We start from the raw sequence: 13,719 nt of genomic DNA, 5'->3' as shown, positions 1-13,719 counted from the left end.
CGTACAAGGTGCGTGACTTTTTTTTTGAATATATCGTCAAGTTTTAAACTAAAATTGCTTCCCAAAGTAAATTTTCTTTTTTGATAAAGTGTCTCTTTCTTGAAAATACATTTTATTAAAATATATATTTGTATATCATATATCTCAAAGTATATAAGTTTTCTGGGAAATAAAATTTGCATATATTTAAAAAGTACCCGCAAAGCCACAGTCATAAATAAAAATCAACTATTCAAAGATGTATCATAATATGATATAGCAATATATCCATGTAACAATTCTAATTCATATATTTTTGATGGAAAAATCTTATTTGAAATTTGATAATTTTGGCACTACATTTATGCAAATTCCTCGTGAAACACATGCTCAATTTCTTGCAATTTTCTTCCGAGAAAATCTTATATCCATTCATATTTTTTTTCCAAGCGCAACAAAATAGCAAGTGAAAAATACATGTCTCTACATTTTTCTCTATCAAAGTACTTTTAAAATACACTAAATTTAGCACATTGAATACACCCGAACGCTACATGACGTTCTTGATGCGTAACAAATGTAATAAACTTGCGAAATGAGCCAATGTTGTGGATTTATCTCTTATATGTGGAACGCGCACAGATAAACCGTATGTAATAATTAATTCGAGGATATTTGAGCGTAACTTGATGGAGCTTGGCGCGTTAACGAGCGTGAGTTACAATCGGGCGAGCGTTACTTGCGTCGAATTTTATAAGATACGAGCATCGAGAATTGCATTCACGAGCTCGATTTTCCGTTTTGAGACCGTGGAGCCACACGCAGCTCCACGTAGTACATGATTTTTTTTATGATATGCAAAATGTAGGCGAATCGTATATGGTGCCGTATAGTAATGATGATATCGATGATTTTTGGAACGCATGCCAATTAGAAGAGACTTAATAATTTTCCAAGCAGATAGTAGTGCTCTTTCACCGCAACCAGTAAACATTTTCATTCTCGTAAAAATTTGTGTGTGATTTGGTTAGTTTGATATAATTGCACAAGTCCTTAGTTATTTTTTATTAGAGCGAGACCGCTACATCGCGTACGATCGAGGCGCGATGCCGCGATGTATCGACTGTCAGTAGAAGAATAATAAGGTAGCGCAGAGTGCCCTTAAAAAAATCAAAAGAACGCACATTGACGTTTCTACGGTCGCGTGATGAGTGCCACAAATATATAGCGGGAACGTATATATATATATATATATATATATATATATATATATATATATATATATATATATATATGTGTGTGTGTGTATATATATATATATATATATATATATATATATATATATATACGTATATGTCTAGTATCTCGACTTTTTTTTCAAGCAATTCTAATGATTTCGAAAGGGCAAAGAGCTAAAAAAAGAAGAGAGACGAGTTTCTTACCTTGCGAAGTACCCGCCAGGTCCGGTGTTTGCAAGCCGTGGCCCAATCCTGGAAATTTCACTATCGTCACACGTAGTAGCGGCGATGTCATCGCGCGCGGAAACTCAACAACGGCCTGTACGCAATTTCGCAATTGAAAGGGAAAAACGCGACGATAAGCTGAGACGAGAATAAGCCGAGACAGAGTGCAAAAATCTTGGAGACTCTAGCTGCGCAAATTCATCAAAATATTCAACGAAAGATATGAATCGCCAAGAAAAATTCAAATATCTGTTCTTCTAATATGCAAAATAAAATTCCGCGAGAGAAGGAAAAAGAGAGTAGCGATACTCGACTCAAAGTGCGAAATGCTAAACATATTTTGTCTCAAGGAGAAGAAATCTTTTCGCAATTATTAAAGCGAGCAAAGTGGTCGCGCGCTCAAGAGTCAAGAGTCAAAGGTCGTTGGCGGACCGCGCGTAAATCGATCCGTGCGTACAGGCCCGCCTTGGGATCGTCGCGTCCCCGACGTACCTGACAATGGTGTGTGATCGGTGGTGAGCGCCGCCATGCTAAAGTTGAAGCTGCCGGGGGTCGACGTGAAGAGCTTGCTCTCCGGCAGATAGTTCTGCGCCCCGGACGTGTGTTCCGGTTCCGGCTCGTGCTCGTTGCTGCTCGCGGACGCGGGCGGTCGATCCGAGGCCGCGGCCCCGGAATCGGACGAGTCCTCGTTGTTGCCGGCGTTGGCGCCGCCGTTGCCGCCGGTCAGCTCCAACGGCTCGCACTTTATATTGTCCTCGACCAGGCTGTTCTCGTCGTGCACCCCGTTGCCCTCCACCTTGGTCGACAGGTGATTACTCTTGACCATCGAGAAATCCGTGGGCGTGGCGTCGTTGTTGTTGAGCGGCGGCGACGGCACCCGCGGTCTCTTGGCCGTCTCATCGTGCGGATCCGGGGTGCGTCTCTCGTTGCGACGTATCTGGGCGCGACGCAGCAACTGTTGCACCGTGGTCGGCGTCGGGGTCACGGGGGTGGGCGGCGAGCCGCCACGAGGGAAGGCGATCTCCTCCGTCTTGTCGTGGAACGGCAGGTGATTGCCGCCGCCCGCCAGGGCGCGAACATGCGACAGCTGGTGACAGAGAGCGAAACGGGAACGATAGATGTTAATTATACATGGGGAGAGGGCGGGGGTACGCGATTGTGCGGTCCGCAATTATCGAAATCCTCGTCCGGATCCGGATTCAGTCGTTTAATCGATCGATAAATCGTTTCGATTGGAAACGATAGTTTCGCTCGGGCATGCAAATTGAAGAGTATCGCGATACGTATCGGTATTCGATACTTTACGGTCAAATTGTACGATTTTCACGGACGAGTCGGACGAGCCGCTTTATCTTTGTTTTCGCATGACCTATGACAATTACGAATTTGGAATCAAGATAGACGCGTTCTGCATCACGAGATAACGCGAAAGCCATTCGCCCAAAGTAACGTTTATTGACGATAACGTATGTACGAGTTATGTATTATTCGAGCCTTCGAGAGAGAGAGAAAGAGAGAACGAGAGACACGAAGGACACGGCCATGTGTTTATATATGCGCGTGCGATACGCACGTGAATGTGAAATACGCGTATATATATGTATATACATACAATACGTGCGCGAGTACACATGGACGAATTTACGTTACGCACACATACACACGTACACGTGACGCTCTTGGCAAACTTGAGAGCCATGTAATTGCGGCGTGCTCGATCTCGGATACTACAGACGCGTAGCTCGGCGAAAAGGAAAGAAGAAAAAATAGAGAACGGAAGGAGGCGAGTCTTCTAAATCTTACGCCAGCTGTCGCACTTTCATTGTCACTCGTAAACACAGAAACCATCGAATGTAGCCGGTAGCGTCAAAGCCCGAGCACGCACGTACACTGGCGCTTTCAATCCCCGTAATTGTGTCCCCCGAAGACGTTACCTCGTCTCTGTCGGTTTGGTCGGTCTGTTGCGTGAGGCCCGATACCCTGAGGACCTCCGCGGTCTTTAGGAAACTACTGAGAGACCGCTGATGCACGTTCACCTCGCCGTGATAAATAAACTCCACTAAGGCATGTAAGTCGCTGAACGCCACATCCTGGAGCACTATCACCGGGTGCTTGCACGGCGTGCTCTGAAACAGCGCAACGTGTTGCGCGCGTAATCGTTAGGTGGTGATTCTCGACGGAGGAGAAGGATTCTCCGTCTCTCAAATTGCGTCTCGTAGGTAAAAATTTGGCAAACGTTTTTCAGTCGGAGGAAGAGACTCTTACCTTGAGCAATTCTCTAAAATACGGGCTACAGGCGGAGAGAACGACGCGATGGGCTTTCAGGCTTTTGCCGTCGCAGGCCAGCGTCACGTCCACAAAGTCCTCATCGTCCCGCAGATTTTCAAACGCCGAGGTTATGCTGCTCTGGTAATTGTTCCATCGCAGACAGAAATGTTGTGTATCTACCATCGTTGTGTCTATTCACCTGCAATTAGAAAGCGAACGCCTGCTGCTACCGATCGGACGGAGGGAGTATCGCTTAGGATCTAACGAGCGAGACATTAGCCGACAGACATTTGTCCGTCCGCTAAAGCGTCTTAAACGCGACGCGCGAATGTGTAAGTGAAATTTCGGCTACGACCCGACTAGTGCACATCGATAAGCTTGTAAACTGATAATTTTAGATAAGTCCAATTTCGACATTCGAAAACACAATTGCAACATGTACGCATATTCGACTGATATCGAATCGCAATTGCATGTCCCGCGATATTTTTGCGATAAATTAGAGGTTGACTATAAAATTATAAAGAGGGGAGCAAAAATCGCGACGAGAAGAGTCGGAGAGAAAAGTGAGCGATTAGATATATATGAAAATTTATTCCCGCAAAATTACATAACGCACGCTTTTAATTAATCTACGACATCTCGTTAAAAAATTATATTAATAGCTTGAGATTATTAACGATGAAAAAGCTAGTTTTCGATAGCTCATCATTTTTCTGCGTGTAAATTTATTAGGAACAATTCGACATTGATATTATGTAATGTTGAGATTTATCGATCTGATTTATTCATCTTGGAAAAAGATGTAAAAGATTAATCGTATAAAAACATAATGAGAAAAAACGCGCGTGACATAACGATGCAAGTGGAGATGTTTCATGTTTCTTTACATCCGCATAATTGTGTAAATGATAATTGAAAAATTTTATACATGCATATATATTTTTTTTTTCGTCGAACGACAATAGCGTGACATAACGGATTGTCGAAATATCGCGAAAGAAATGAAATATTGCGTGGCTAAGCTTATCGCGAAACCGGAAATAGAAACGAGCGTTTACTTGCCCAATTGCGTAGAAAGATGAGCGGATAAAGGACGATTAACAGAAATAAAATCAGGAGAGACACACGCACGCACACACACACACACACACGCACGCACACATAGACACACACAGCGCAAATTGCTGCTTCGCCATACGGGAAAATTAAGTCGTCAAGCTGGAGCCAATTCAAAGAGAAGAGAGAAAGAGAAAAAAGAAAGAGAGAAAGAGAGTACGTTGATTAAATAATTCTCTGCTACTTATAAAAGCGGGAGCACTAAATGTACGCTGATAGTGTTATCTTAGCATAATGATAAAAAAAAAGAGATCTTAAAACAAATTTACAAAACGACTCGCTGGCGCGACTAGAAAAAATGGGTTGGAGCATTTAACGAGTGGCAAAGCGATCTCGCATTTTCCGCGGCGCGAAATCCAGGAGGATAATTATTCACGGCCGATGAGTTTTATCGCTTCCAACATGACAGAATCTCCACGACAGACTCGGCAATCTATTTTCGTGCGTCGAACCTCGTTGATTTAAGCTTGTTCCAGTGTCTTTCGAGTTACTCGCGAAAAAAATTGAAGCAAGACGGAAGAATCAACAACGAGAGAGAGAGAGAGAGAAAGAGAGAGATCCGCGTCTCCTATTCTCTCGAGCGTCCACCGATTTTTTACACTCACGTGGAGATTGTTCCAGGAATTTTTTCAAGTGTCGCTATCGCGTCCTGCTAAAATTACATGTGACGAATCCGACAGATAACTTTGCTACCGAACATTGTTTGATAACAGACAGAAAAAACGCGCGATGGTCTCTCGTACGTTGGTTCGCGTTGATAAAGCCAAGGAAAAAAAAACTACAACTTTCAGTTTACGACTAGGTCGCTCGCTTCATTGCCGGCAGGGCGAACGAACGGCGTTAAACTATTTACACAATTTGCACGCACCAGCCGGGATTAGAGGGAGAAAGAAGGACAAAGGAGGAACGAGGGGGGAGAGAGTCCGGACGAGTCGCGAATAATCGCGAGCGGGATTATGCGAGCGCGGGGAATCTCGGGATCGAAATTTTTGAAATCGCACACGTCGCACGTAAACCTTCTCGCGCTCCTGGTCGAGGCGGAAACGCCGAAAAGCGACGCGCGCGCGATCGATCAATCTGTCGGGGATCCTCTCCCGCGATACGATAGATACCTTCTCGCATACACACACGCACACTGACTGACGGAGAGAGCTCTCGTATAGTTTTCTAAGGCACGCTCGGCCGGCAACCCGAGCGCGAATCACAGTCTGCCGAGTCTGGACGCGTTATCGCCGAGGAACACCTATCGGCCGTCATGCCGCGTAAGCTAATGACCGAAACAACCGAGCCAAACACGACGATGACGGCGGCGGTGGCGGCGAGGACGGCGATTATCTTGGCGCGGGCGAAGAGAAAAAAAAAAAAAGAAGAAGGAACCGAGCACACTCGACACTCGCGACTCGAAGGAAGCTCGCCCGCGGCTGCTATTCTCGGCGAGAGATCGAGTCCTACGAGCGATCGATTCCGGCGAATCCTGCGTGACACCTGCGTGATCGATGCGTACGGCAACGCGTGAGATCGCGAGAGTGGGATAGAGATCCCCCCACGTATCGTCGCGCGAGGTTTAGGATGTTGTAGCGGGCGAGAGAGGATATCGGTAAATACACTTGAAATAAATACTAAACGATTTTGTCGGTCGTTCCTTCCTTCCTTCCTTCCTGCGCGTGGATCATCCTCCTATCCCTCCCCTCCCGCCATCGCGCGCACCAACCACCACCACCGCCCCCACGCCGTCGCCGCCGCCCGAACTGTCGGGCACACCGAAAGTGATCGCGATCAAACGGGGACGGCGGAGCGCGAGCGGGAGATGGAGACGGACGGGGAGGGACGGGACGCGGGAGCGACAAGGATCGAGGCAGGATCGAGCGCGTCGCGACTTTCGCGCTCGCCGCGCGCGCGAGATCCGCGGCTCATCCGCGCGCTTACGCGGATACGAGCGTCCGTGATCGCGAAATCGTGATCGTGATCGTGATCGTGGTCGCGATCGTCGTCCGGATCACATGAGATACGAGGGAAGATTGGAGAGGAGCGTCGAGAGATCCGCGACACGGCAGCGCGACGACGACGAAGACGAAGACGACGACGACGGCGGTGGCGGTGGCGACGACGACGACGTCGACGACGATATCTTTCGCACTTTGACCGGGGGCGCCGCGAGCGAGCAGTCACCGCAGCAGGCTCCTTCCTCGTCGCATACCGTGCGCGAGCGAGCCGACCGACCGACCGACCAACCCCTAAAACGTCACGTCACGACTGTGCGACTCTGTTCGCGGAGAAGGCGCCGCGCTTCCCTCCCGTCTCGCGAGGCCGCACGAAAATGTACGAAAAGCCGGCGATCGTCGTCGCCGTTAGGAGAACGGGGCGCGAGAGGGAGAGAGGGCGGAGGAGGGAAAGAGAAAACGCGCGGTGGCGCGACGGGGGGAGGAGAGAGGGTGCCGAGGATACGGGAAAAGGATGCGCGCGACAAGGAGAGGGAAACGGCGGCGGGTATATTGAATGACACGCGGACCGAGAGAAAGATGGACGGAAAAGGGGAAGGAATTTTTTTTTATTACTCTTCTCGCGATACACTTCTAATCGATAAACGTTTAGAAGACGAGTGTACGTGTGCGTGTGTACGTGTGGCACGCGAGAGGAGACGAGAAGGAAGGAAGAATAGCGCGGTGAATGTCCAATAATGAATTCTGCGAGCGACGATGACTCTGTGCGCGCGATAAGACGATGTGTGCGCTAAATGGAACAGAAACGGACGGTTGATCCAAGACGGGAAAAAGGAAAAGGAAACGAAGCGACGTAATCCGCTCCTTACGTCTCGCTTAACGAATCGGTCAAGATCCGATAAACGCCGATTGCGTAAAGGATTCGAAGCTGACGTAATTTCGGCCGGTTCAAAGTTTTCAATTATAACGAATAATTGAAAACTTTGAACCGACCGAAATTACGCCGGGAAAATTCGGATTGTGTATCGTGAAATTATATTACGCGACAAAAAAAGTACGCGCAACGAAATAAAACCCGGTCGAGGCAAAATAATGTTACGTGTTTGATGCAATTTTTTATCACATATCGAGAAAAGTGTAAAATTTATCGGTTAAAAATCACTCGCGCGCCTCGATTGCACGGTGCGATGCCGAAACGCGACGTCTCTCTCGCTCTATCAAGATTAATTTTTCAAAGTCGAAAACGGTGTAATCTCGATTTCGGATTCAATTTCACGTGTTGCAACTATTCAAAAATAAATTGCCAACTTGTTTTCGCATCAAAACTATCGCATCCCTGAATTATCCTCGACGACTCTACGGTAGCTCTTGAATCGTATCGCGGAACTTTGCGTCTCGACCTTGGAATTGAGATTTTACCAAAGAACGATCGATTCGCGCGCAAATGTCGAAGTAGCGCGAGGCAACAGACTCAAACGTCACGATCGCTCGAGACGGGTGACATCCCCGAGCAAGGTGCGAAAATCGCAAAGCTGTCGTAAATTCTCACGAGGAAGACGTAATTGGGCGTAGTTTGCTCGCAAACTTTGCAAATAGCTCCGATTACCTTCACTTTTCGCGATAACGCGTACTTCAACTCGACGGGAGTCATTGTACAGGGTTGCGACTCTATACGACTTTATAACAAAAAGCGAGATTTACTCAAAGAGATGCGCTCTCGAGATGCGCGGCCCTTTGGCTAATTACCTTGTGGCGTCAAAGAGAGGAAGAGAGAGACAGGGGGGTGGGGAGAAAGTCGCTCTCACGTGCGTCGCCCCTTCCCGGTGTCGTTTCGACGATTTTCAAACCACTATAACCACCACCACCATCCTCCGACCATTGGGTTCCGTCTGCGGTCTTGGCGGTCTCCTCTCGCTTCCGATCCTTTTCCTCCGCACCGGCTGTCACTGTGCGGCACGTGTCACGCAGTTAAATATCATCGTTCACCGACGACGATACGCGCGCGGTACCAAATGACCGAAGCCCGGCGGTGCCCTCGTTATCGCCGTTTCGTCTGAAAAGCATCCGTGGATTTTTTTTCGCATTCTCCTCAGAGAAACTTGTAGAGAGGGAGAAAGAGAGAGAGAGAGAGAGAGAGAGATTTCCCATGTCGCGCGCTTCCGAGGTACCCTTTCGTCGCTGGCAGCGATGCTCGCATACCGTGCACATGTGCGTACGCATGCATCCACCCTCCCTCTCGTTTGCTCGCGCGCGCAACTTGTGCACGTTGAATGCACGAGTCACTCTACGCGATTGTTCTCTCGTCTCTCTTCCTTTCTCTCGACACACGCGTGCGTATGTATATTTATATATACGCGCACACACGCAACGCACGCACGCATGCACATGTGACACTCGAGTCGAGGAGCGGAGTGTCTTCTCATCCGCAGTCTCCGCGTACGAGAAATCGTCGCTTCTCGCGCGAGAAAAGGATCTCCGGCCTCGCCTTTTTCTTTCTCTCTCTCTCTCTCTCCTTCTCTCCTTCTTCCGTTCGCACTCCTCCGTCCGCCGGTCTCTCTCGACCGCAAAATACGAAACGAACCGCGAGACGAGGCGATAACGACCGACGGGCACGGGTGGACGTCTGGAGCGGGATAAACGTGTACCTACCACGTGTGCCGATCCGGCGAGGAAGGAGAGCGTGTGCGGTCCCCCGTGGTCTAAGCTACGCGTCTCCACGATCGAGACGAGGATCCTCGGTGCGAGTTCGAGGTCGCGGATGAACGAGGACGCCGATAGACATAATCACTGTCGCGGGGAGCGGAGACTCGTCGATTTGCGACGACGGTTGACGAGTTTGAAAGCGAGACGAAGCGACAAGTGTGCGTGCGTGTATTTTGTGTGCGTGCGTGCGTGCGTGCGTGTATGTGCGTGTGGTGGAGGGAGACAGCGGGAACGAGGACGAGCCGGAAGGAAAAAAAAAAAAAGAGGAGAGACGCGCGTAACGTAAACCGGCGAGTTACAGTGACACCACGAGCCGACGAAGCACCAAGTACGGGCTGCTGTTCCCGAGCCTGGTTAGGACTAGCATGCGGGGGGAAGGCTCCCGCTCGCCCGCCGTTATTCTTTATCGGAGCATGAGACATCTGTCGTAATAAGTACGGACTAAAAAATAGTGCGTACGCAGAGAGAGAGAGCGTGAGAGAGCCCAAGGCGCGCGAGAGCGAGAGAGCCGGCCGCCACCGGGCGCCATGGTGGGAGAGGTTGATGCTTGCGGCCGCGGCCGCGGCGGCTGTTCTGTTTCTCTCCCCGTGTACCCCGCAATCTTGGTCTCTTCCCTCTTCCCTCTGCCGCGCGCTTTCTCTCTCTACCCCGCCGTAATCAGTTCACGAGACGAAAATGCGCGTAGCCGCCGCGAAACGAGTCCAGTCCCGAGCTAGAAAAATGTTGCCGCGCTTCAACCGCGACCCTAAACCGTTGTATCAAGGCGCGTTTTATTCATTTAATCCTCTAGGTTCCCTTTAGATTTTGCGGGAATCTTGAAACGGTTTCGCAAAAGTTGCAAAAGTTTGGAAAATTAATCTCCGATTCGAATCTCGCGAGCAACAGAAGAGAGAGAGAGAGAGAGAGGGAGAGGGAGAGATTTTGACGCCTCGGCTGTCACTTTGAAGGAGGATAAGAGGCTCGAGTTAAATTTAGCTCGTTTTGAACGAGAGGAGCAAAATTGTAAAATGGTCACTGCACGTTTCGACCGAGATCGATAAACGAGATCCGCTCCGCCGTTTCCCCGATAATTATGTACCCCTCATTCGTTAACATTAACGAAGCAAAAACGCGTTCGCTCGCTCGCTCGTTCGGGTATTTATCCTTGCCGCGGCACGCGCCGTCCTGCTCCTGCTAAACTCGACGGTAGCACCCAGAGCTATTACCCCCTCTCTCTCTCTTTCCTTCCTTCTCGCTCTCTCCTGCCGCCGCGAGTCGTGCACCACCGTAGGCGACCCCACTCGATTCGCCCCTCAAAAAATCATTACGCCCTTCCACGGGCTGCGCATGAACGCGGTTTTAATTCGCTACTAGAAAAGTAAAATGTAAACGGTGGTGGGCTCGAGGGCCCGTGAAGGGGCGCGGGTGGTGGCTGGTGGCGCGCTTCGGGAGGATGAGAAAAAGGCGGATAGAGAGCGAGGGAGATCCCGGGTGGGAGGGAGCGGTGAACGGGTCGACGGGCCGGGGGGGTGTCGGACGACGACGGGGGTGGGACGGACCAAGTTTCGCGGACGTGGTCGAGGACGAGGCGAGCGAGGAATGAAGCGACTGCAGGAGCGCGCGCGACGTAGGACAGATCCTTTTTCCTCCGACTAGCGACTAGGCAGGCAGAGTAAGCAGCAGCAGCAGCAGCAGCAGCAGTAGCAGTAGCAGTAGCGGTAGCAGGAGGAGGAATATGATGGGGAGGATGGGGCGCGCGGTGGCGAGAATGTGGAGGGGACCGACGACGAGAGAGAAAGAGAGAGAGAGAGGAGGATATGCTGCGCCCCTACTTCTCTAGGGGTTCCATTGTAATATTTATTGATTGGATTCCTAGGAGCCCAGGCTGTGAGGGCTGTGGCACCTATGCTTGGACTAGATTGCGTACGAACGCTCTCACGACGATCTCGCCACTTTTTCCACTACGCTTTTTTCCTCGCCTCTCTTTTTTTTCCGCCACGTCGATTACCGATCGACGTTTTTCTCCCCTCTCTCTCTTTACGATTCACGTGGCGAGATTTGCGTAAATGCCTGCGACGCATTTCGAACGACACGTATCCTCGCACGGTTGTGACGAAAAATTGCGAGAAGCTAATTAATCGCGATGCGACACGTTGATGTTGAAAAAATTTGAGGTCCGAGTGAAGGCGATAGATGGATGTTGGACGGGCGCGAGTTTATTTCGCAAAAATTTTTTCCGCGGGAAATCAACAGTTTGATGCGAGTAGCACGTGTATCTGATACATGATCGATAATGGATTATACATTTCTACATTTTATGACTGCAAAATTAAAAATGATGGTAAAAAATGAACAATCGTGTCTTGCGACGTACAAGAATACTCGACGATTAAAAATTTAGCTCTGACATTGATTACGAACGTTTCTGCAGACCATCGATTTAAATGAATTTTGTCGAAATAGATTTGCAAAAAGCATTGTATACTTTTGACGTATAGAATCGATGTAAATTTGTCGCTCAATAATTTAACGACATTCAATTTTAGTAGCAATTATCAAACCGCGTGTAGCATCTGCGCAAAATGCAGATATAAATTCGCCATTATCGTTTCTCGAGGATAAAGCGCGAGACGCGCAGAAACGTCGGCAGAAACGGCGGAACTTACTTTCACTGGCCTTTCGTACATCAATCGTTTTGCATATACATAGCACTAGTCCAATCACGTGACGCTGCGTTTCGCTTGCAGGTTCGTGTCTGCGTCAGCGAGAAGCAGCAGGTGTCCAAAAGCAGAGGTGACCACACTGCGAGGAAGAAAGAGAGAGACTGTGTACGTGTGTGTATGTGTATATATTCGAGAAAGAGCAACAGAGAGAGAGAGAGAAGAAGAGAGACCGAGGCGAAACGAGGAGAGCGTGCGCGTGCGAATGGCGTGGAACTGGTAATCCTTGATCTTACGTGACGTAATAAATCCTCTCCGAATACGGGAGTTGCGTTAAATGCAGAGTGTCTCGCAAGCTCGCGAGGAGCGAGCCTCGAAGACGCTCGATCGGCAAAGATTTACAACCGGGCGTAATTGATTTTAATGAGCGGCTCTCTCGCGCATGGATTTGGCGAAATCTCAAGGATATTCGTAAAAGTGAATGCACAGGAAAACTTTTGTGGCATTTAAGCCAACGATTATCGCGTACAAATTTAACACGGATACAACGCAGCGCGTGCGTAATTGAATTTCAACGAGCGCCTCATGTTAAACTAATGTGGAATTAGAATTGTATATTTTTTTTTATACCCCTTTTTTCACGTTTTTTATTCCCCTCTCTTTTTTAATATGAATGTGTGCGTAAACGCGTAGGCTATGCGAGCTATAAAATTCATAGGATTAAAGGAATGTTGGCTCGCGAGAAACTTGATCGATAATCTCTTGCTATTTTATTTCCGTATAAAAATTCAAGCCCATATATTCCGGTCCACATATGTCAATTACTGCTATACAGTGTACATGTGAGAGAGAAAGAGAGAGAGAGAGAGAGAGAGAGAGAAAAGCTTTGTAACATTGTACGCGTCCGGATGGATGCTTGAATTGCAGCCAGAAGCGTCCGCACCATGTAATCATCCGAACCGACCTTTTTTGCACACCCTATATTCTCTTCATACGCACGGACGGATCCCTATCGTTCCGTATCGTACACTTGCTGCCTGCTCGCTATTACGCCGATGTATAAAACATCGCACCGTGTATATTTCGGTTATTTCGGCAGGAAGATGAGATCCCCTCGGTGATATTCAAATGATTTTAGGCAAGAAAAGCATAGATACATTTGTAAAATTATCGTTATCGCTAAAAATTAGACATCTAAAATTACGATACGTCACGCAAGAAAAAAAACGATGTATTAAAAATGGAATGCTAATAACAGTAACTATTATAATCATCGCATCGTTCCTCATTTCAAATATGGAAACTATTCTTGTATGATATATGGCCTCGTTTCTTATTTAAAAATATCCAAATAACACTTTAATTTATAAATCCCAAAATCTGATAATTTTACCTCGAAACACGTTGTACATTTAACTTTCGACGGAAAGGAACGGGACGAGACGCGAGGGGAAATGTACGAACAGATGTGCGAGGATTTATTCCGAAATTATCGATTTTTTCAACTACCGGTTGCCAAGACGTCATTATTTTTTTTAGATTGTACTTTTATGAAATACAAAATGAAAAAATTTATTCGTCGAAAATCGTATAACGTCGTTTAATTAC

At 48.0% G+C, this 13,719-nt stretch overlaps 2 protein-coding genes across 23 annotated transcripts in view; one reads left to right on the top strand and one right to left on the bottom strand.

Moving 5' to 3' along the window:
- Window positions 1–13,719, top strand: part of LOC145970020 (uncharacterized) — a 137,891-nt gene that overhangs the window by 58,477 nt on the left and 65,695 nt on the right. For 4 of the 6 annotated variants that reach the window (XM_083096397.1, XM_083096396.1, XM_083096395.1 and 1 more), the window contains exon 3: window positions 12,199–12,390. The exons of 1 other annotated variant lie outside the window; for it this stretch is intronic. In XM_083096397.1, the coding sequence (XP_082952523.1) occupies window positions 12,199–12,390 (192 nt within the window). The remainder of the gene's footprint in view (window positions 1–12,198; window positions 12,391–13,719) is intronic. One more of the 6 variants, XM_083096398.1, reaches the window with a different exon arrangement.
- Br (broad-complex core protein) overlaps window positions 1–13,719 on the bottom strand; it is a 69,960-nt gene that overhangs the window by 45,456 nt on the left and 10,785 nt on the right. For 5 of the 17 annotated variants that reach the window (XM_083096380.1, XM_083096388.1, XM_083096384.1 and 2 more), the window contains exons 2-5: window positions 3,708–3,909; window positions 3,377–3,568; window positions 1,935–2,529; window positions 1,422–1,469 (exon numbers count right to left, since the gene is read on the bottom strand). In XM_083096380.1, coding sequence (XP_082952506.1) covers window positions 1,422–1,469; window positions 1,935–2,529; window positions 3,377–3,568; window positions 3,708–3,893 — 1,021 coding nt within the window. In that variant the 5' untranslated portion in view covers window positions 3,894–3,909. The other 12 variants (XM_083096371.1, XM_083096387.1, XM_083096382.1 and 9 more) reach the window with 8 other exon arrangements.

Source organism: Camponotus vicinus, unplaced genomic scaffold (assembly GCF_025532165.1).
Source record: "Camponotus vicinus isolate PSW18456_S1 unplaced genomic scaffold, iyCamVici1.0 SCAF_4, whole genome shotgun sequence".
NCBI classification, from domain to species: domain Eukaryota; kingdom Metazoa; phylum Arthropoda; class Insecta; order Hymenoptera; family Formicidae; genus Camponotus; species Camponotus vicinus.
Note: the sequence above shows the minus strand (reverse complement) of the source record. Positions and strands in the feature narration are given on the sequence as shown.